This window comes from Halichoerus grypus, chromosome 12 (assembly GCF_964656455.1).
Source record: "Halichoerus grypus chromosome 12, mHalGry1.hap1.1, whole genome shotgun sequence".
In the NCBI taxonomy this organism is placed as follows: Eukaryota; Metazoa; Chordata; class Mammalia; order Carnivora; family Phocidae; genus Halichoerus; species Halichoerus grypus.
This window is the reverse complement of record NC_135723.1, coordinates 56,704,260-56,725,020: the sequence shown is the minus strand read 5'-3', so window position 1 is coordinate 56,725,020 and position 20,761 is coordinate 56,704,260. Positions and strand designations below refer to the sequence as shown.

Below are 20,761 nucleotides of genomic sequence, written 5' to 3'. Positions count from 1 at the left end.
GCATATAGATGGGTCTCGAGTGTTTTTTTGTCTTTAATCCATTCAGCCACTCTTTGCATTTTTATTGGAAAATTTAGTCCATTTACATTTAAGGGAAGCACCCTAAAAGGATGTTACTTCAGGCAAATACGTACTTTTTTTTTTTTTAAATATGCTATTTATAAAATGCCAACAGGGAGAATGCTATGTCCTACATTTTTGAATATTGATATCAGAAGCAAGAAAATGACATTCCCCTCTGGCTCCTGCTAGCTTTCTGATTAGGAAAAGAAGAAAGCAAATTAGGGGCTTTAGCAGAAGAGCTGGTTTTCAACTTCGAAATCTTGAAGAAAACCCCATAGTTATCCATTGCTTAGCTTGTAGTAAATACATTTTACCTGGTGTAACTCGTTATTTTTACCTTCTGTTTATTGAACGTTCAGTAAAAATGTTGTTGAGTGCCTATATGTGCCACGTACCGTTCCGCATGCTTGGGATCCTGCAGTGAACAAAATGCCAACATTTCTGCTGTACATTCTAGTGGGGAGAGACACAAAATGTGCAACTAGGAATGGGGTTTATGATTTGAAAAAAGTGGCCAGAGAAGGCATTGCAGGGAAGTTGGCATCAGTGCAAAGATTTGAAGGAGGACAGATTCAAGTATAGGGGTATCCTGGGCAAGAGCGCTGTGGGCAGGGGTCAGTGTGGCTGGAGTAAGTAAGCTGGGCAGGAGAAGGGGAGGCCTGAGGGGGTAAAAGGAGTGGATGGCAGGTCCTACAGGGACTTGCAGGCTGCTGTAAAGGCTTTAGCTTTTATTCAGAGTGAGATGGGAAGTGGCATGTGGGACTTATTTTTTAGAGGGATCATTCTGGCTGCTGGTTTGAGAGAAACTGGATAAGTGGAAGCAGGGAGTCAGTTGAGTGGTGATTGCAATCATCCTCGTGAGAGCTGATGTTTCAGTTTGTACATTAACATATGTGTGTTTTCCTGTGTAGTTTTATTACCCTTTTTCTTTCTTTCATTCTTTTTTTTACTCTTTTTCTTTTAAAACAGAAAATGCAACTCCAAATAAAGAGAAAACTCACTTGCATTTAGGTATAGGTGGTTTATTTTCACTTTTCCAACATTCTTAGGATTATATGAAATATAAAATACATTCACTCATTGAACAAAATTATGTTTAAAAAATTAATGAGTAAATACCACCATAAAAGTCACGTATCAAGCATTTAGTGGGTGTATTTTTGTGTAGACCTTGAGAACGCTGAGGCAACTGCGGTCTTCACAACTCATTCACTAACCGCTGGTGCTAAATGGACTTGAAAGACCTTGGCCATTACTCACGGCCTCCCGGTACTTCGTAGGACTCCAGGACTCTGGCAGGAATCCCCTTTCGGTCAGAGAACTTTAAGCTCTCTCTGGTGACATCGGGTGGAAGGGACAGCCACCTCTTTCTGTGACAGTCATAGTCTTTATTTTCCTTTCTCTGTGGCTTTTTTTCTTTGCTAGGGAGGCATTTTCCTTTTCTACTACAATATTTGGGACTCACCAGAAACATCTCTGTTGTTTATCTGAAAATAAAATTTATCTGGGCATCATGCATTTTTATTTGCTAAGTCTGGCAAAGAAAGGGGAAGAAGGACAGGTGGACTGGGAGCGTCCAGGGGCCTCTGTTTCTCAGTCATCAGACAGACCTCTATAGTTGAGCCCTTTTGTGCAGTTGTGTTACTTCTATTTTATGAACCACGTTTGGCAACGCTGTACAATCACACTTCCCAGTACAGGTTTTCCAAACCCTCTTTGTGATTCAGGCGTAGAAGTTAGTGCCGGCAGGAAGCACACGGACAGGGCTCAGTGGGTAGAGATAGGAGAAAATATTCTGAAGAGAAAGAAGTTCTTGCCAGCAGTTGTAAGTGGGAAGACGGAGAGAGAGGGAGAGGAAGGAAACAAGCATCTACTGAGCACCTACTGTGTGCCCGGCACTTTATGGCCCAGACACAAAGTGTGCATTTACTCTGCACAATTCTCTTCTTTTACACTTAAGGAGCTAAAGCTCGGGAAGGAAAAGTAACTTGTTTTCAGTCGCAGAGCTCAATTTGGATGCTGGAGCTGGGATTCAACCCAGGATCTTCTGGCTCCAAGGTTCCTGTTCTTTCCTCAAAATTGTGTTTAAGTGGCTGTGAGGCAAAGAAACTGGCTGAGGTAAAAGTAGCTGAAGTTCTAGCATAGGATGTCAAGGTAAAGCAGGAATCCAGGTTCCCAGCACAGTGGACCAGACACATGCGTGAGCAAGCCCAGTGCATGGCTAGGCCTGCCCACCTGGAGGTGCTGTACACAGGGATGAGATCACCTCAGGAGGGTCTTTAGAAACCTGTTCATTGTAGAGGGGATGGGGAAGAGATGGCGTGGTGTGGGGAAGGGGGTGACACCAGGAACATGGGAAGGAACACATTTAACATCTAGAAATGGAAGATGTGTCTTCTGGCAGAGTCCCCTCCTCCTTGTTCTGTTGCTAAGAGGTAAAGGTGAGCTACACGGGGAGGGGAAGGGGTGGCAAGGGAAGACTCTCCCAATCGGGGGACAGAGATCATAGAGATCATGTAGAGCGAATATACTTCTTACTTCATGCTGGAGTCATAAATTCCTATCTACCTCGTCTGCCTATCTTTGGACTCCCATAACCTCATTGGATTGATAAGGTGCTGTTTGACATATATGTGGCCTTGGGAGTGGTAATTAGTAATGCTTAAGTACTGTACATTCTTGAGGACTTATTTGCAGTCAGTCATTTTATTTCAGGTCATTTAGATAAGTTGTCATCTGTGTAAAAGTTATTTTAGCCCTCAGAATTCAGAGTATTAGCTCTATTGTCCATGAGATGTGTGTACATCTCAAAAACAAACTTCATCTATCCTTGAAAAAACAAGCGCCTGCATATATAACATTTATCTAGCATTGTTGGTCATGAAGGTATTCTACTGGAATTAACCTTCCAGATACCTGGAGCTGACCTCTTTGAATGCGAACTCTGTGTTTATCTTAAAACATTCTTTTTTTTTAAAAAAAGATTTTATTTATTTATTTGACAGAGAGAGAGAGACAGCGAGAGAGGGAACATAAGCAGGGGGAGGGAGAAGCAGGTCTCCTGCTGATCAGGGCTCGATCCCAGGACCCTGGGATTATGACCTGAGCCGAAGGCAGATGCTTAACGACTGAGCCACCCAGGCGCCCCTCTTAAAACATTCTTGACGGAAAACCATGCTAAGGTATATCAGGAACTTCTTCTTCTTCTTCTTTTTTTAATGGAGAATACCATGTTTATTGAGATGTTTTCATAATGATTTGGATTCATGTTTTATTCTATCTTAAGATCCATCATTATTTTATAATAAACTCTCATTTTTCTGCCTTGTCTCCCACTGTCAGCAGCCATTTGTTACTGCCTTAAGTATAACGACCACACCCCACCCCATCTCTGCCCCAGATCTCCTAGGGTCTTGGGCAACTTTATTCCTGGTTAATAACTTCTGTAACTTGCTCTGTCACTTTTGCCCCTTGTCTCAGTTTCCTCGGCTGTCGGTGAAGTATCTGACTAGATGACCTCTGAGGGTTTTCTCCTGGCTAGATACCAGGAGTGAGTGGACTCCAGAGTACACGCATCAGCTCCTTCTCCCTGAGTTTGGGCCTTGGTTTTGGCTGATTTCCAGAGCAGATACCATTCTCCTTCTCTGTTGTATGGTAAAGCAAATTCTGGTAGAACAGATTCAGTTTCTGAATGACTCTGTGATAATTAGAAGTTGGGCTTTTCATTAAGAATTCCAACTTATAAATGCTGCGGGGCTGACATACCATGTCAGCAATGGTAGGACAATGACAGACCTTCGTAATTACTTAAAATATTTCAAAATTACACTCAATCTTATTATATCTAAATACTTCTGAATTCCAGCGGTTTACACACAAAAAATTTTGTTTTTATTTATTTACTTATTTTTTTAGAAAGGTTTTATTTATTTGACAGAGAGAGACAGCGAGAGAGGGAACACAAGCAGTGGGAGAGGGAGAAGCAGGCTTCCCGCAGAGCAGGGAGCCTGATGCAGGGCTCGATCCCAGGACCCTGGGATCATGACCTGAACCAAAGGCAGACACTTAACCGACTGAGCCACCCAGGCGCCGCAAAAAAGATCTTTTTCTTTAAACCAAGACATAGGAGCCATCTTTTTCTCCTTCACTGCCCTGGATTTCATTAATAAAATGGGATTAGTGTTCCCAAGGCATTTGTGTGAGAATTAAATGAGAGAATATAAACAAAGCATGGCGCATGGCAAGTTCGTGCAGCATGTAGTCATTGGTGGGAACCCTTTTATAACTATGGCTGTTATCGCTAGCCCCAAATAGAGCATGGTTAGAAAAGCCAGGAAAGGTCAGAGCTGTCGGAGGGAAACGTGTGACTTAGCCTTTGAAAACAGAGCAGGGAGATGCCGCGTTTCAGAGGAGAAATAAAGTGACGTCCTTGGAGTTTCTGACGTGTAGCTTTTCTGAAGTTCGCATCTTGGAGGAGGCAGGCAGCCCTGTAGTCTCCCTTGGGAACCCCACCGTGGGAGGACTAGCTACCTTCAGGGAGGGTGGGAGAGGCTCTGGTTCCTGCCTTAGCCACAGCCTGGCTTCTTCCGAAATGAGTGTGGACCCTGACACGGAGCTGTGCCACCAAGTCTGGAAGCAGGAGGCTGTTCTCTCTGCATGTTTTGTCATGGGAAGTGCTCATTCGATTCTTGAATAAAGCTACACAGAGCCCTTGAACTACATCAGGAAGACGTTAGTGGGCCTTGCCTTGGTCATCACATTCTTTGTGGGAAATGCAGCTACGAAGCTTTCAAGGCCCCACCAAGTCCACTCTTTTAAAAAGATACTTTTTCTGGGGCGCCTGGGTGGCTCAGTCAGTTAAGTGTCTGCCTTCGGCTCAGGGCATGATCTCAGGGTCCTGGGATCGAGCCCCGCATGGGGCTCCCTGCTCAGCGGGAAGCCTGCTTCTCCCTCTCCCTCTGCTGCGCCCCCTGCTTGTTCTCTCTCTCTCTCTGTGTCAAATAAATAAATAAAATCTTTAAAAAAATAAAAAAATAAAAGATGTCTTTTCTGAGACCCCAGGCCACACCCATTTCTGTGCTGTCTGAAAGTCGGTGAACTTACTGTTATTTTTTTCAAATTATTCTGTGTCCTGGTTTTGGTCTTAGTTCTTAGGATTGGGGGTTCCTGGAAGTTTGTTTGACCTTCTGTTATTTTTATCCACAGTGTAAATCATGGCCAGCTAAATAACCCCTCATGTGGGAGACAAGGGCGTTCTGGGGATTCTTTCCAATATTTGATTCTGGGAGTGGTTTTTATTTTTTTGCAGAACCCAACTTGTCCTATCAGCTTTACTTTGACAGGCTACTTCAGATCTTTTTGGAACTAGGTAGGATTTATGTCCTAACAAGAGACATTCAAGTACTGTATTCTTCTAAGATTGGTAGACATTATCATATTTCATCAAATCCAAGATGTCATCCATTGTAAGATGCACCGCTATTTTACATATCACTAAGAAAGAACACTGCCAATTAAACGATGTCACCCATCAGTTTTAAAACATCCTGATTTCAGATGTTAAGATGTGAAAAAAATATGTGTTTTAAGATTGATGAGATGTGGTGTGCAAAATTGGATTACCTGGAACGAGTCAAAGTTCAAGGTCAGACGAGCAGATGTTTATCCCACCTGGGCTCTTCACACGGGGTCTGACACATAGACTGTAGCCATCACTGCAATTGTCATCTTCTCTCTGAACCTGCTTCTTGGCCTGACTCCCTTTGAGGTGCTGGTTGCTGAGGCTTAAGTCCAGTTGTTTCAGCCAGAAATCTTAGTACCAGACGTGGCTCCTTCCTCAGCTTCTCTCCCATACCTAGTCTCTCGCCGGTTGACTCTACCTCTTCCGTATCTTTCTTACCTGTTCCCATGGTCCTGGCCTCACAACCACTTCCCGGTGCTGGCCTCTGCCATCTCTTCTGTGGATGTCCACGGAGCCTCCTAGCAGATGTCCTCCTCTCTGTACCCACTGTCCCCCCTCCCAGTGGGTTCTCCACAGGCAGTGGGTTGGAGCATGGCCCTGCCTGGCTCGTGCCTTCTGTGCCCTCTGTGCTTTCCGGTGTCTTAGCATGATGTCCACACCCCTGTCTGGTTGACACAGCCCGGCTTTGGCTCTTCGGCGTCCTTCCCCACCATTCCCCCCTCACGCTCTCCAGGCCAGTCCCCTGAACTTGTCTCAGTTCCTGGGATTAAGCTCCAGGCTCTTTCTCACCTTCAGGCCTTGTCTGAAAGCTCCTTCACTCCCGTCCACACAGGTGCCCAGAAGCACACAAGCAGATTCACCTCCTCTGTTTCTGGCCAATTCCTCAGATTAGCCCCACTGCCTTCAGGAGCCACGTCACCCAACGATTCCCCTATCGGGACACAAACCGGTGTGACTCTGGGGGGGAACGTACGTCGCACCTGCCTGCTTCCATGTGCGTGTTCCTCCCGGCACATCGTCTGGCTCCCCTGTGGCCCTGCGCGGAGCCTAAGGCGTAGTAAGCACTGTCCGCTTGAGCGAATCATTGGTGCGTCTTCATTTTACATCTGAGCAGCCTCAATTGCTGACGTTAATTAGTTTGCCCGGACTCAGGATTTAAGCCCAGATGCACAAAACACCTAATTTTTCCAGTCTAGCTGCTGAAGCACAGAGTTTGGAAAGAAGAATGTCCCAAGGGCTCCTGCGTGAACTCAGCTCAGCCCCAGCTCCACTTGGTTTCTCATCTTGCAGACCTGCCGCATCTCACCCACTGGTGGCAGCGAACGGATTAGTCTGTCTGGAAGCTGAACGTCTCCGATGGCTCAGTTGTTTTTTCCTCTCTCTGCCTGGGTTGTATGTGAGCGGGGTGAGGTGTCCTATAGACTATAATGTGAACAGAGGTGGAGCTGTCTCGGTGTGCGGGGAGGTACCTGGTCATGTTGGTAATCATGGGGGGTTAGCATTGTGCCTTGATTTTTATTTTTTTCAGGCAACTTACAGTCCTGAAGTCACAGCCAAGTGAGAGAGAGAGAGCGAGGCCTTTCTCATTAGATTACACCAGAGGCCCCAGGGTGCAGTAGTTCAGGTTTCTAGAGATTTCCTGACCCCTGCTTTGGGTTTGGTATCTCCGGTGTGTGGGAAATTTCTTTCATGGTTGAAATGGAGTCTCTGGCTTGGTGGTGAGGAGCCTGCCCATGGGTGACTGCTCCAGTGTCCGAGAGGGTCTGCTGCTAGTCTCTGGGGAGCAGAAAGGCTGCTGGTCTGTTAACAAGCATGTATTTAGTACTTTCTGTATGCAACGCCCAGTGGAGGCCTTGGAGGGAGAGGGAAGATGGAAACGTGCGTTCCATGTGCATCCTGATCCTGGCCGTTATTAGCTGTGCGCCTTCGGGTCATTGGTTTATAAGCCCTCTGTGTTGCTTGTCTCCCCGTGGAATAAGGTGACAGTAACTTCACGAGCCAGTTAGGGTGTCTCTAGTTGCAAAGAACCTCACATAAGGAATCATCTTGAGGTGGGATGAGCCATCCTTAACCCAAGTGAATGGTGGATGGTCAATCCAGTGGCTCTGTGCAGCCCCCCGTGGGAGCCTCTGTGCATCGTGCGTCTCAGTAGCCTACTTCTGTTGGTCCCCAAATGGCTGCATTGCGGACAACAAGGCCTAGGGGCAGAAAAGCGGTCTCTTCCGTGTACCTCATTTTAAGAGGAAGGAAAAAACCTTGTGAGAACCCTCAGCAGGTTTTCCTCAAGTCTCAGTGGCCCAGAATTGTCACAGTGGACCATCCTACTGCAGTCCCTGCTAAGAGCAATGGAATGACCAGGCTTGGCTGAAAGACCCGTCTGTGGGGCTGGCTCTCCCCCTACCGCCCACCGACATCAGGCTCTCAAGCCTGAACGAACTTGGGGTGTGCAGCTAGTGGTGAAGGACACTCAGGGTGCCAGAACCTTCCAGGCCCCGAGGGCCCAGTGCAGCACCCGGAGGTGCTGCCTGTCCCCCTTTCCCTCTCGGGGAGCATGCAGGCTTGGAAGGGCAAAGCGTGTCCCCTCGAGGGGGTAAACAGGCAGATGGAAGCAGCATCGGCATCTGCATTTCAGGATTTTAGGGGGCGGTGCCCGAAATTAGCCTCGTGCCACAGCCGCGGTGGGCGTTTTGCTGCCTCTGTAGGCTGGAGGACGTTGGCTCCGGTGAGACAAGCCACCTTCGCTGCTCAGCGAGCTGTCAGAAGAGCAGAGCCGAGCTCCCGAGCCGTGTGCGCGGGCCTCGTGTCCGCAGCCTTTGTGGCCCCCAGCGGGTCTGGGAGCACGCGCCTCTTTCGCTGCAGCTTTAGCCGATCCGTCACAACTTTCTGAAAGAAACACCTAAACTGCTAAGGCTTTAATCATCGGTGTGCTTCTGTGGGTTAGTAATTCGTGCTAAATACTCTGGCAATAGGAGGCCAGCCACCATCTTCTGGCGTCTTTGTAATGTCCCCAGTCTGTTCCCGCCTCTGGCCATCCTGCCCTTTTTCCAGAGCGCCTCGGGGCCCCGTGCCTCTTGTTGTTAGTTTTCAGAGCAGTGCCGCGGAAAGAGCACTGGTCCAGGAGTCAGAAGCCATGTGTCCCTTGGATGGAATCCCACTAGCTTTATTTTTGCTCTTATTTCCCTGACCTCAGGGGACACGTTTAGAAAAATGTTGCTATAGCAGATGTCAGAGACATTACTGCCTGTGCTCTCTTCTAGGATTTTTATGGCATCGGGTCTCACATTTAGGTCTTTCACCCATTTCGAGTCTATTTTTGTGTGTGGTGTAAGGAAATGGTCCGGTTTCATTCTTCTGCATGTGGCTGTCCCGGTTTTCCCAACACCATTTGTTGAAGAGACTGTCTTTTTCCCATTGCATATTCTTTCCTGCTTTGTCGCAAATTAATTGACCACGTCATCGTGGGTTTATTTCTGGGCTCTCTGTTCTGTTGTGTTGATCTGTGTGTCTGTTTTTGTGCCAGTACCATACTGTCTTGATCACGACAGCTTTGTAAGATAGCTTAAGTCTGGAATGGTGATGCCTCCAGCCTCCGGCTTTGCTTTCCTTTTTCCAAATTGCTTTGGCTATTTGGGGTCTTGTGTGGTTCCATATCCATTTTAGGATTTTTTGTAATTATACTGGAATTAAAATAGAATTATAGAAAAAAGCAGCTGTGTGTCCTGACTTTGGCTGTGTCACTAACGTGCCATGTGATTCAGGTGCGTCTGTTACCTCGGGGCGGGGGTGGGGGGTGAGAGGCAGTCTCCATTGCCTTCTCAGGCCTCTGCAGACGTTGCCAATCAGTCGTGGCTTTCTTGCTCCTCACTGCCTTGGGCCTGGCCTGGACTCAGCCTTGGAATCCTTTTCCCTACAGGTGGGTAGCCCTTGCTGATGGGTTCATCCGATGGGATACTCGAGATGCAACTGGTTTTCCACCCCAAAACTAGGAACCCCGGGGCCCTTGTAGTTTTATCATTTCTCTTTAGCAGAGTGGATAAAAGCTGAGGTTTTCTACTCTCGTGATGTTGCCTGCTTTTTGAGGGCCTTATGAGAATGCCATCGGAAACCCTATTCCTGTAGGACCTGTTATTATCAAGGGCCGTTACACAGGGGGATTGTGGCAACAGTGACTGCCTTGGTCTTGTTCGCTGAGCAATCACCAGCGTCTAGCCCAGTGCCTGGGTCATAATAGGACTGAGCTGTTTGTGGAGTTGAATGAATGAGTTTGGGGGGGGGGGGTGGTCTGCATGAGAAAGCATGCCTTCCCCTCGTCTCTGTGGGAGGGATCCTGGGGACTGCATTTGTGCTTTAGAAAAGAAAGCTGCTTCCCTCCTTCTTTTGGATATTATTAGAGTTGTAAAAGCCTTCTCTGGATTTCTTCTCTCTGAATTTGCATTTTGGCTTTCAAAGCCTTCGAGAGAGAATTCAAAGTAAAGCTTCAGCCTGGGAGAGGAGGCAGCTTCATTGGGGCTGGGCTGGGGAACTATTAGGTGCCTTAGGAGAGGAGCCTGTCCTCCTGCTGGCTGCCCTGGTCTCCAGCCGCTGCGCCGGCTTGGAGGCTCACTCCCCTCCCACCCCCCCCCCCCCCCCGACTGCTCCTTCCCTGCGGCTCCCCGACCCATTGGGTGTCTGTAAGGCCATTTCTTAACGGCTTTGAGGGTCCGCCTCCTGGCTGAGGGCTCACCTCACGAAGCCCCCTGAAAGTTGTGGGCATGTCTTTGACCAGCCTGGGCAGCGTTCTCCCTGCCAGTAGTGGATGAAAGGAAGTGCGGACGGTGTGGCCCCCGTGTGTAAGGCCTCACTAAACAGAAGCCCCGTAGCCAGTTCTCGGTTTCCAGGTTTGCAGACCGAGGCTCAGAAGGTAGCAACCTGGCGCGTGGGAGATAAAGCTGGGGACCAGCTCCAGAAGCGCTGCAGGGGTTTGCGGCCCACGGAGCGGCCAGGTACACGGGAGCAGGATGATCCTGCGGTGCCTGGGGGCTCAGTCATTGAGCGTCTGACTCTTAATTTCGGTTCAGGTCATGATCTCGGGGTCCTGAGATCCATCCCTGCGGGGGCCTCTGCACTCAGCATGGAGCCTGCTTCAGATTCTCTCTCTCGTCTGCCCCTCCCCTGCTTGCACGCATGCTCTCTCTCTCTAAAAAAAAAAAAAAAAAAAAAAATCTTTGGGGCGCCTGGATGGCTCAATTGGTTGAACTTCCAACTTTTGGTTTTGGTTCAGGTCATGATCTCAGCATCTTGGGATCCAGCCCCGCGGTGGGCTCTGTGCGGACTATGGAGCCTGCTTGAGATTCTCTTTCTCTCCCCCCTCTGCCCCTCCCCAGCTTACGCGGGTTCTTGCTCGCTCGCTCTCTCAAATAAAATAAATAAATCTTTAGAAAGAAGGAGGATGATCCCACAGGAGAACGGGAGCAAGAGGGAGGATGTCCAACAAGTGCACTGAGTGAGGGTGAGGAACGGGCACTCTTCTCCCCATTCAGTGTTACCCCCTTCACTCACCTCCAGGTGTGTGCCTTAGGTCTAACCCTTTCAGATTGATTATATGATGTCTGCATCTTGGTGGTCTTCTGTTCTTGCTTTCATATTGTTGTCCCCCAAGAAGAGAAAAGCACCTTGGGCTGTCCTTAAAAATATGTGTGAAGAGGACAAAGAACATCTGGCTGTTCATTTTCTTATGGGAGAGCTTCTGCCTCCTTCCTCCTGTGGACATTGATCCCTGGCCGGACTGGGGAAGGGATCATTTTTTTTAATTGAGGTATAATTGACACATCACATTATATTAGTTTCAGCTGTACAATGTAATGATTCAATGTTTGTATACATTGCTAAATGATCACTGTAATATATAACATCTGTCACCATATGTAATTAACAAATATTTTACTTTCTCGTGATGAGAACTTTTAAGATTTATTCTTCTAGCAACTTTGAAATATGCAATATAGTAGTCCCCCCTTCCCATGGGGGATATGTTCCAAGACCCCAGTGGATGCTTGAAACCACGGATAATACCTAACCCTGTGCATAATACATTTTTTCATATATGGATAAAGTTTAACTTTATAAAGTTAAGTTATAAGATTAAGATAAGTTTATCTTAATAAGATAAGTTTAAGTTAAACTGAAGATAAAGTTTAACTTCCAAATTAAGCCTAGTAAGAAATTAATAAGAATAATAATAAAGTAGAACAATTCTAACAGTGTACTGTAATAAAAGTTATGTGAATTTGGTCTCTCTCTCTCAAAATATCTTATGTACCATACTCATCCTTCTGATAATGATGATGATGATGTGAGATTATAAAATGCCTATGTAATGAGGTGAGGTGAGGTAAATGATGTAGGTACTATGATGTAGTGTAAGGCTATTATTGACCTGATGATTCATCAAAAGGAGGGTCATCTGCTTCCAGACCATGGTTGACCATGGGTAATTGAGACCACACATAAAAGGGAGCTGCTGTATAGTACTTTTTAAAAAAATATATTTTATTTATTTATTTGACAGATAACGAGAGCAGGAACACAAGCAGGGGGCGTGGGAGAGGGAGAAGCCGGCTTCCCCCTGAGCAGGGAGCCCAACATATGGGGCTCGATCCTAGGACCCTGGGATCATGACCTGAGCCGAAGGCAGACGCTTAACGACTGAGCCACCCAGGTGCCCCTGTACAGTATTATTAACTGTAGTCACCATGCTGTACATTACATCCTCAGGACTTACTTATAACTGGAATTTTGTACCCTTTGACCCACTTCACCCATTTTATCCACCCCCAACCCTCACCTTTGGCAACCACCAATCTGTTCTCTGTATCTATGAGTTCTGTTTTTTGTTTTTCTGAATTCCATATATGAGATCTTACTGTATTTGTCTTTCTAAGTCTGACTTATTTCACTTAGCACAATATCCTTAAGGTCCATCCATGTTGTCGCCAATGGCATGATTTAATTCTTTTTTATGGCTGAATAAAATTCCACTGTATGTATATACCACATTTTCTTTATCCATTCGTTCATTGGTGAACACTTAGGTTATTTCTAAATCTTGGCTGTTGTAAGTGATGCTGCATTGAATTGGGGGTGGGTATATCTTCTCAAGTAAGTGTTTTTGTTTTCTTTAGATAAATACTCAGAAATGGAATTGCTGGATCATATGGTGGTTCTATTTTTAAATTTTTGAGAAATCTCCATGTGATTTTTTTCATAGTGGCTGCACCAATTTACATTCCCACCAACAGTACACAGGTTCTCTTCACATCCTCACCACCATTTGTTATTTCTTGTCTTTTTGAAAGTAGCCATTCTAACAGGTATGAGGTGATATCTCATTGTGGTTTTGCTTTGCATTTCCCTGATGATGAGTGATGTCGAGCACCTTTGCACGTACCCATTGGCCATCAGTATATCTTCTTTGGAAAAATGTCTATTCAGATCCTCTGCCCATTTTTTAATTGGATTGTTTTTCTGCTGTTGAGTTTTATGAGTTCCTTATATATTTTGGATATTAACCCCTTATCAGATTTATGGTTTGTAAATGTCTTCTCCCATTCAGTAGGTTGCCTTTTCATTTTATTGATGGTTTCCTTTGCTGTGCAGAAGTGTTTTAGTGATTGGTCCCACTTGTTTGTTTTTACTTTTGTTGCTTTTGCTTTTATTTTTGCTTTTGGGGTCAGATTAAAAAAATCATTGCCAAGACCAATGTTAAGGAATTTGTCACCCATGCTTTCTTCTAGGAGTTTTATGGTTTCAGGTGTAACATTCAAGTCTTTAATCCACTTTGAGTCAATTTTTGTGGATGGTGTAAGATAGTGGTTCAGTTTTGTTCTTTTGCATGTGGTTGTTAAGTTTTCCCAACACTATTTATTGAGACAGTACTTTCTCCATTGTATGTCCTTGGCTGCTTTGTCATAAACTAACTCACCATATGTGCGTGGGTTTATTTCTGGGCTCTGTATTCTGTTCCAATGATGTATGGGTATGTTCTTATGCCAAGACCATACTGTTTTGATTCCATAGCTTTGTAATACAGTTTGAAATAAGAGAGTATGATGACTCTAACTTTGTTGTTCTTTCTCAAGATTGCTTTGACTATTCAGGGTCTTCTGTGGTTCCATACAAATTTTAGGATTGTTTGTTCTAGCTCTGTGAAGAATGCCATTGGGATTTTGATAGGATTACCTTGAAGCTATAGATTGTTTTGGGCCATATGGACATTTTAACAATATTAGTTATTCCAATCCACGAGCAAAGACTATCTTTCCATTTATTTGTGTCTTCATTTTCTTTCATCAGTATCCTATAGTTCTCAGTGTACAGGTCTTTCACCTCCTTGGGTAAATTTATTCCTAGGTATTTTATTCTTTTTGCATAATTATAAATGGTATTACTTTCTTAATTTCTCTTTTGATTATTTGTTACTAATATAAAGAAATGCAACAGATTTTTATATATTGCTTTTGTGTCCTGCAACTTTACTGAATTTGTTTATTCTAACAGTTTTTTCGTGGAGTGTTTAGGGTTTCCTATATGTAATATGTCATATGCAAATAGTGACAGTTTTTCTTTCCTGATTTGGAAGTGTTTTATTTCCTTTTCTTTTTTTAAAAAAATCTTTTAAGAGATTTTATTTATTTGAGGGAGAGAGACAGATAGTGACAGAGATTGTGACAGAGAGAAGGTGGGGAGGAGAGGGAGAAGCAGGCTCCTGGCTGAGCAGGGAGCCAGATGTGGGACTCTATCCCAGGACCCTGGGATCATGACCTGAGCCGAAGGCAGACGTTTAACCAACTGAGCCACCCAGGTGCCCCTTATCTCCTTTTCTTGTCGAAGTCCAGCTAGGACTTCCAATACTATGTTGAATAAAAGTGGTGAGAGTGGGCATCCTTGTCTTGTTCTGATCTTAGAGGAAAACCTTTCACATTTTCACTGTTGAGTATGATGTTAGCTGTGGGCTTGCTATATGTGGCCTTATTATATTGAGGTATGTTCCCTCTATACCTACTTTGTTGAGAGTTTTTATCATAAATGGATGTTGACTTTTCTGCTTTTTCTGCATCTATTGAGATGGTCATATGATTTTTATCCTTCATTTTATTAATATTGTAGAGCATACTGATTGATTTGCAGATGTTGAACCAGCCTTGAATCCCTGGAGTAAATCCCACTTGATCATGGTATATTCTCCTTTTAATACATTGTTGAATTTGACTTGCTTATATTTTGTTGAGGATTTTGTGTCTGTGTTAATCAGGGATATTGGCCTGTAACTCACTTTTTTTGTGGCCTCCTTGTCTGGTTTTTGTATCATCAGGGTAATGCTGGTCTCACAAAAGGAGTTTGGAAGCATCACCTCCTCTTCTATTTTTTTGGAAGCATTTTTGAGAAGGATTAATTAATTGTTTTTTGAATATTTGGTGGAGTTCACCATGGAAGCTCTCTGGTCCTGGGCTTTTGTTTGTTGGGAGGTTTTTAGTACTGATTCAATCTCCTTACTAGTAATAGGTGTGTTCAGATTTTCTATTTCTTCATGATTTAGTCCTGGTAGGGGAGGGAGATTTATTCCAACCATGCCTTTTAGAATTTATATAATAAATTATTCATTTATCCATCGCCTAGGTGGAAAGTACAGGCATAGAGACCAATAAAAGGAGCAGGGTTCTCCATCCTCCAGGAGCTTACAGTTTGTCCAGAGGTCTTTTTTTAATAATAAATTTTATTAAAAGATTTTATTTATTTGAAAAAGGGAGCCCAAGGTGGGGAGCATGACCTGAGCTAAAGGCAGACGCTTAACTGACTGAGACACCCAGGTGCTCCTAAAAATAAATTTTTTTGAATAATTGATATGTTCACATGGTTTAAATGTCAACAATCAAAAGAGAAAAGGTAAAGAGTCTCCTCCTCTGTCTGATCTTCTAGCTATCTAGTTCCCTGTTCAAGAGGTAACTACTGTGAATAGTGTCTTCTGTCTCTTTCTGAAGACATTCTGTCCATGTTGTTCAGTTGCTCTTAACAGGGCCCAGGGAGGTGGAGCTAATCAGGACAGTGTGGGGAAGATTTTCTAAGGGCACATGGCTGCAGCCATCAGGCAATGGGGTCAGGGAGGACGGGCAGGCAGAGAGATTCTGAAGAGGATTCCCGGAGGGCTTGGGCATAATCCCCGCTTCCAGCCCCAGCCATGGGTCTAGCTAGACAGGCAAGATATTTACATGTGGGAATGGACCTAGTAGTACAAGATTTCACTACAGGTGAAGGTCACATTCCTGGTACAGCCAGACAGTGCCCTCCCCCAGAGGAGCAAGACAGCCGCGGTGGGTCTGCCATGGCTGGGTGGGGCTTTAAGAAAGGTTACTGTCTTTGGGCACCTGGGTGGCTCAGTTGGTTAAGCGTCTGCCTTCGGCTCAGGTCATGATCCCGGAGTCCTGGGATCAAGCCCCGCACTGGGCTCCCTGCTCAGTGGGGAGCCTGCTTCTCCCTCTCCCTCTGCCTGCTGCTCCCCCTGCTTGTGTTCCCTCTCTCTCTCTCTCTCAATCTCTCTGTCAAATAAATAAATAAAATTAAAAAAAAAAGGTTACTGTCTTCAACTTTCCTGGGCCTCCTTGTTCCTCATTTATGAAACCCCTAAATTAGGGTTTTAAACTTTTTTTCCCTTGAACCCCTGTAGCAGTCTGAAAGAACCCATAGACTTCTTTAAATGCGTACGTGAAATATGCAGGATTATAAATGTAAATGAATGACACTGAAATATGGTGGTTTCCTTCCTTGGTGGCCCCAGGGTAGTCCCAGCACACATAGACTTCTGCTCTGAGGAGGACCACGGCCAGGTTCTGGCTCCCACGGACTGCTCTGCATCTTGGCACTGCTTGGGGCCTGGTGGTGTTCACTAGGAGAAGGGTGTGGGAAAAAATCCCTCTGAGGTTGCTTTGCAAAAAGGCAAATGAACAATCCCTTTCTCCCCATAATTAGCTTCCCCTCTGTCTACACAGGGCTCCTCTCCTAACTGAAGATGACTAGGTTTGTCTGGTGTCCGGCTTCCCAAAGGTGGCAGCATTGTTCTGGGAAGCAGAATCCCAGCCACCTGGGTGGGGAGTGGCTGCCCTCACAGCCCTGCTTCTGTAGCCCAGTGGAGAATTTCTGAGTCGGCCTGCATGGGTCTTACCCGTGTTTACTGTCTCCTCCCCAGTCACTGGAGTCATAGCCTTGGAGGGGGACCGTGGCCTGCCAAGCTTCTGTTCCCGGTGTGTGGTGGGCCACTAGGCCTCACAGGGGCATGTCTCAGGGCTGGCCTGCCGGCAGATGCAAAAGAAAGTTAGATTCCTGCAGTTGGCTTTTTACCCTCCTCCTTCTGGTGTTTGGCATAGGGGCTCTGGAGGGAGGTCAGTGTTTTAAGCAACGGAGTCTTGGGTGGCTTAGGCCAAATTTTTTCTTTGCAAATAATTTAGCATTGGAGTTGCTCCTTCTGATGTGTATGTTCATGTGGGCTGCAGTCAGTACCTGAACTGTAATCGAAGCAGGTGATTTTTAAGAATCTACTAGAAGCTGAAATTGCCTTCAGCATCAGAAGGGCCTAGTTCACATGTCATTGAAGGTTTCCAAGCAAGTGAGTGAAAAAGTGCCTCCAACCCAATTAAATGACTCATAATTCCCATCAGGTGCACCCAGTGGGGTTTATATGGGGGACCTCAGCAAAGAACGCCAGAAGGTAGCTGGAGCCTGCTGGAGTTTGTGTGGCATTTAACTCTGTGCTCACTGCATGTCATTTCATCTAGACTCTACAACAGCCCCATGAGGAGAGCATTGTTACCATCCGTTTATCCACAAGAAAGGCAAGGTGCAGAGGTGGAGTGATTCACCCAGCTGGAGGGCAGATCTGGGATTTGAAACCCAGTGGGCAAGCTCCAAGCCCCTGTTTCCTATGCCTTCCTGGAAATGGGTGTCTGGGCAGCTTTTTATTTTTTATTTTTTTTATTTTTTATTTTTTTTATTTTTTATTTTTTTTTAAAGATTTTTTATTTATTTATTTGAGAGAGAGAGAATGAGAGACAGAGAGCACGAGAGGGAAGAGGGTCAGAGGGAGAAGGAGACCCCCTGCTGAGCAGGGAGCCCGATGTGGGACTCGATCCCGGGACTCCAGGATCATGACCTGAGCTGAAGGCAGTCGCTTAACCAACTGAGCCACCCAGGCGCCCATGGGCAGCTTTTTAAAAATTGTTTTTGTCGATTTATTTTTATAAACCCATGATTTATTTATTTATTTAGTAACTCTATACCCAAGGTGGGGCTCAATCTCATGACCCCATGGTCAAGAGTCTCATGGTCCTCTGACTGAGCCAGCCAGGTGCCCCATATTACTTATTTAATATGTGTGAAACATTGCTATAATTTGCATTTCTTTGAACACAACTGAGATTGAACAGTTATTCATGTGTCTATTTTTTTAAATTGTAATAAAAATATATAACAAAATCTGTCATTTTAACCACTTTTAAGTGTAAGTTCAGTGGCACTAAGTACATTCACACTTTCTTGCAACCATCACCACCATCTATTTCTAGAACTTTTTTGTCACCCCCAAACAGAAACTGTCTAGCCATCAAGCAAGAACTGCTCATTCCTTCAATACCCCCCCAGCCCCTTCTTGAATCTACTTTGTCATTATGAATTTGCCTAGTCTAGGTATTTCATATAAGTAGAATCATCCAATATTTGTCCTTTTTGCCTGGCTTATTTGACTTAGCATACCGTCTTCAGGGTTGGCTCATGAGGTAGCATGCATCAGAACATTATTCCTTCTTATGGTTGAATAATGTCTCATCGTTGTGTCTGTCTGTTGATGGAGTTTACACCTGGCAGCTTTTCACACAGAGACAGGACCTTACAACTACTCACTCCTGTTCTGGGGATACTTTCTGAACCCTGGCAAATCTGTGTTTGTCCCAGGTCGGGGGTGACCCTCCACTGTGTGTGGTTAGAGGTGCTGCTGAGTTTTTTAAGGTAACTAGCCTTGGTCTATTTAAAAAGATCAAGAGGGGGGAGGTGTCTGGGTGGCTCAGTCAGTTGAGTACCCAACTCCTGATTTTGGCTCGGGTCATGATCTCAGGGTCATGAGATCAAGTCCCAGGTCAGGCTATGCACCGAGCATGAGTCTGCTTGTCCCTCTCCCTCTGTTCCTCACCCACTCTCTCTCTCAAATAAATAAAATCTTAAAAAAAAAAAAAAAAACCAAAAAGCTCAAGAGGAACACTACAGTTGTTCTTGTGCCAACACCAATTCTAATTAGGTTCTTTCCCTGTCCGTTCTGTAGACAGATAGCGTCAGAGGGGTCCGCAGGGGTTATTTGTTTACTTCTAATCCTCTCCTGTAGATGGAAATTTAGCTCGTGTTTGAAATTCTCCAGGGTAGCCACCCAGGAGCCCCAAGTCTCTGCTGGGGGACCCCGGGCAGGCCATGTCTATCTGGCTTCAGCGTCGGCATCTGTAAAATGACATTAAAGTCCTTCTTAGAGATTATGCGTCCTTCCCAGACAGAGAGGTTAGGAAGTTCCTTTCTAATTCTACTCTGGGTTCTTCCTTCTACTTGTATGTTAAGCTTGTGCCTCTCTCCTCTTTGAGAAGCCACTGGTCAGCGTCCCCCCGCAGTAATCCCACGTTCCCGTGATGAGATGACAAAGCCCACTCCCGGGGTGCAAGGCCCCCCACCCTTTGGGTTGCTGTGTGATAGGGGGCGCCCTTTCCTCCCAGCAGCCTTTCTCTGGATGCCTGGAAGTGCTGGGTGGCTTTGGGAAGTGTGATTTATGTCTTTCTGGAAGAACTGCCCCCTCTGTCATTGCCAGGAAATGAACGATGCTGGTGGCTACCTGTTTACTCAGCCGCGGGAGAGGAGAAAATCCATGCTGCTCAATGTCCCCTGAGGCACTAGGCCGCTTACGGCCAGTTTTCTTTTCCAGAGCGGTAAATCTGAGGGACCCCGTGCTGCAGCAGGTGCTAGAGAGGAAGAATGAGGTCCTGTGTGTCCTGACACAGAAGATAGTGACGACACAGCCGTGTGTGATATCGGAGCGCGTTCAGATCGAGGAGAGGTGCGGCGGCGTGGTGGGGATCCAGACCAAGACGGTGCAGGTGCGCGCGGGCTCGGTGGCCTCTCTGGTCCCCGTCCTCGAGGCAGGGGGCAGGGGCCTCTTTGGGGGTGTCTTCATTTGTCCGGACTCTTCTGTAGTGAGCCAATAGAAATCCACCTCAAATTGGCTTGAACGAGAAATAATTTATTGGCTCATGTACCTGAAACGTTCAGGGTCGTCTGGCTTGGCTCACTGCTAGTTCGAAGTTCAGAATTGCGGAAAGCCGCGGGCGCCGCCTTCCCCGGGGGTAGCTGCCCCTCAGGTGGGCGCTGTCCTGGTGGTGCGGCTCTCGGCCCGCCCGCTGCCACCCCGGGGGAGAGTGTGCGCAGGGTTGGCTCTTGCTGGACCATCCCTGGTTGTACCCTTTCCCGAAGCAGACCCGAGGCCAGGGCTCCAGGGCCCTCAGAAGGGCCATGCAGGCTTGGTTACGTGCTTCCCCAGAGAAAACGGGTCAGAGGAGTACTGACCGCGTCAGGGCACAGGTCTCCGCCAGAGCCCCTCGGAGCCAGGGGTCTCAGAATGATTACTTTGAGATCAGTTGCCTCAAATCCTTTGTGGACTGAGTGCGGGAAGGTAAAGAGCAGTGTTTGTGTCTATATACACACAAACAGAAGCTTCTGGATTAAAATAGAGACAGTCTTATCACGCTGATCCCTGAGCCAGTACCGAACTTCTGTGGAACAAGAGGCTACCAACCCCAGACTGTTTCCTCCACAGCTTGCCACGGTGCCTGATGTCCTATTCCTAGACATTTGCTTCCCGGGGTGCCTTTTGGCTTTTGCTAGAGGACCCGGGAAAGTTGTATTTGGAAGGAAGTGGAGACAGAGGTCCGGTCTGCAGCTGGACTCTCCCTGGGGCAGTGATGAGGAAGGTGCCTGACGGGAGACAGCTTGGCTGGCCCTGCCGGTGTTTCTGCCCATGGTGGACCCCCCACCGCAGGCCTGGCGCCCGCCTGGGAATCAGGAGGCTGGCTGTCCTCACACCGACCGGGATCAAGTTGCTAAAAGGAGTCTCTGATCTCCAGTGTTTAGGCAACGATCTTCTCCCTAGGCCGTCATGGGAAAGGGTCATATTTGTAACAGTGT

The 20,761-nt window shown here is 46.2% G+C and overlaps 1 protein-coding gene across 5 annotated transcripts in view; it reads left to right on the top strand.

The window, feature by feature from the left end:
* The window catches only part of GSDME (gasdermin E), a 71,626-nt gene that overhangs the window by 21,516 nt on the left and 29,349 nt on the right, over positions 1-20,761 (top strand). For all 5 annotated transcript variants that reach the window (XM_078059374.1, XM_078059375.1, XM_078059376.1 and 2 more), the window contains one exon: positions 19,506-19,677. In XM_078059374.1, coding sequence (XP_077915500.1) covers positions 19,506-19,677 — 172 coding nt within the window. The remainder of the gene's footprint in view (positions 1-19,505; positions 19,678-20,761) is intronic.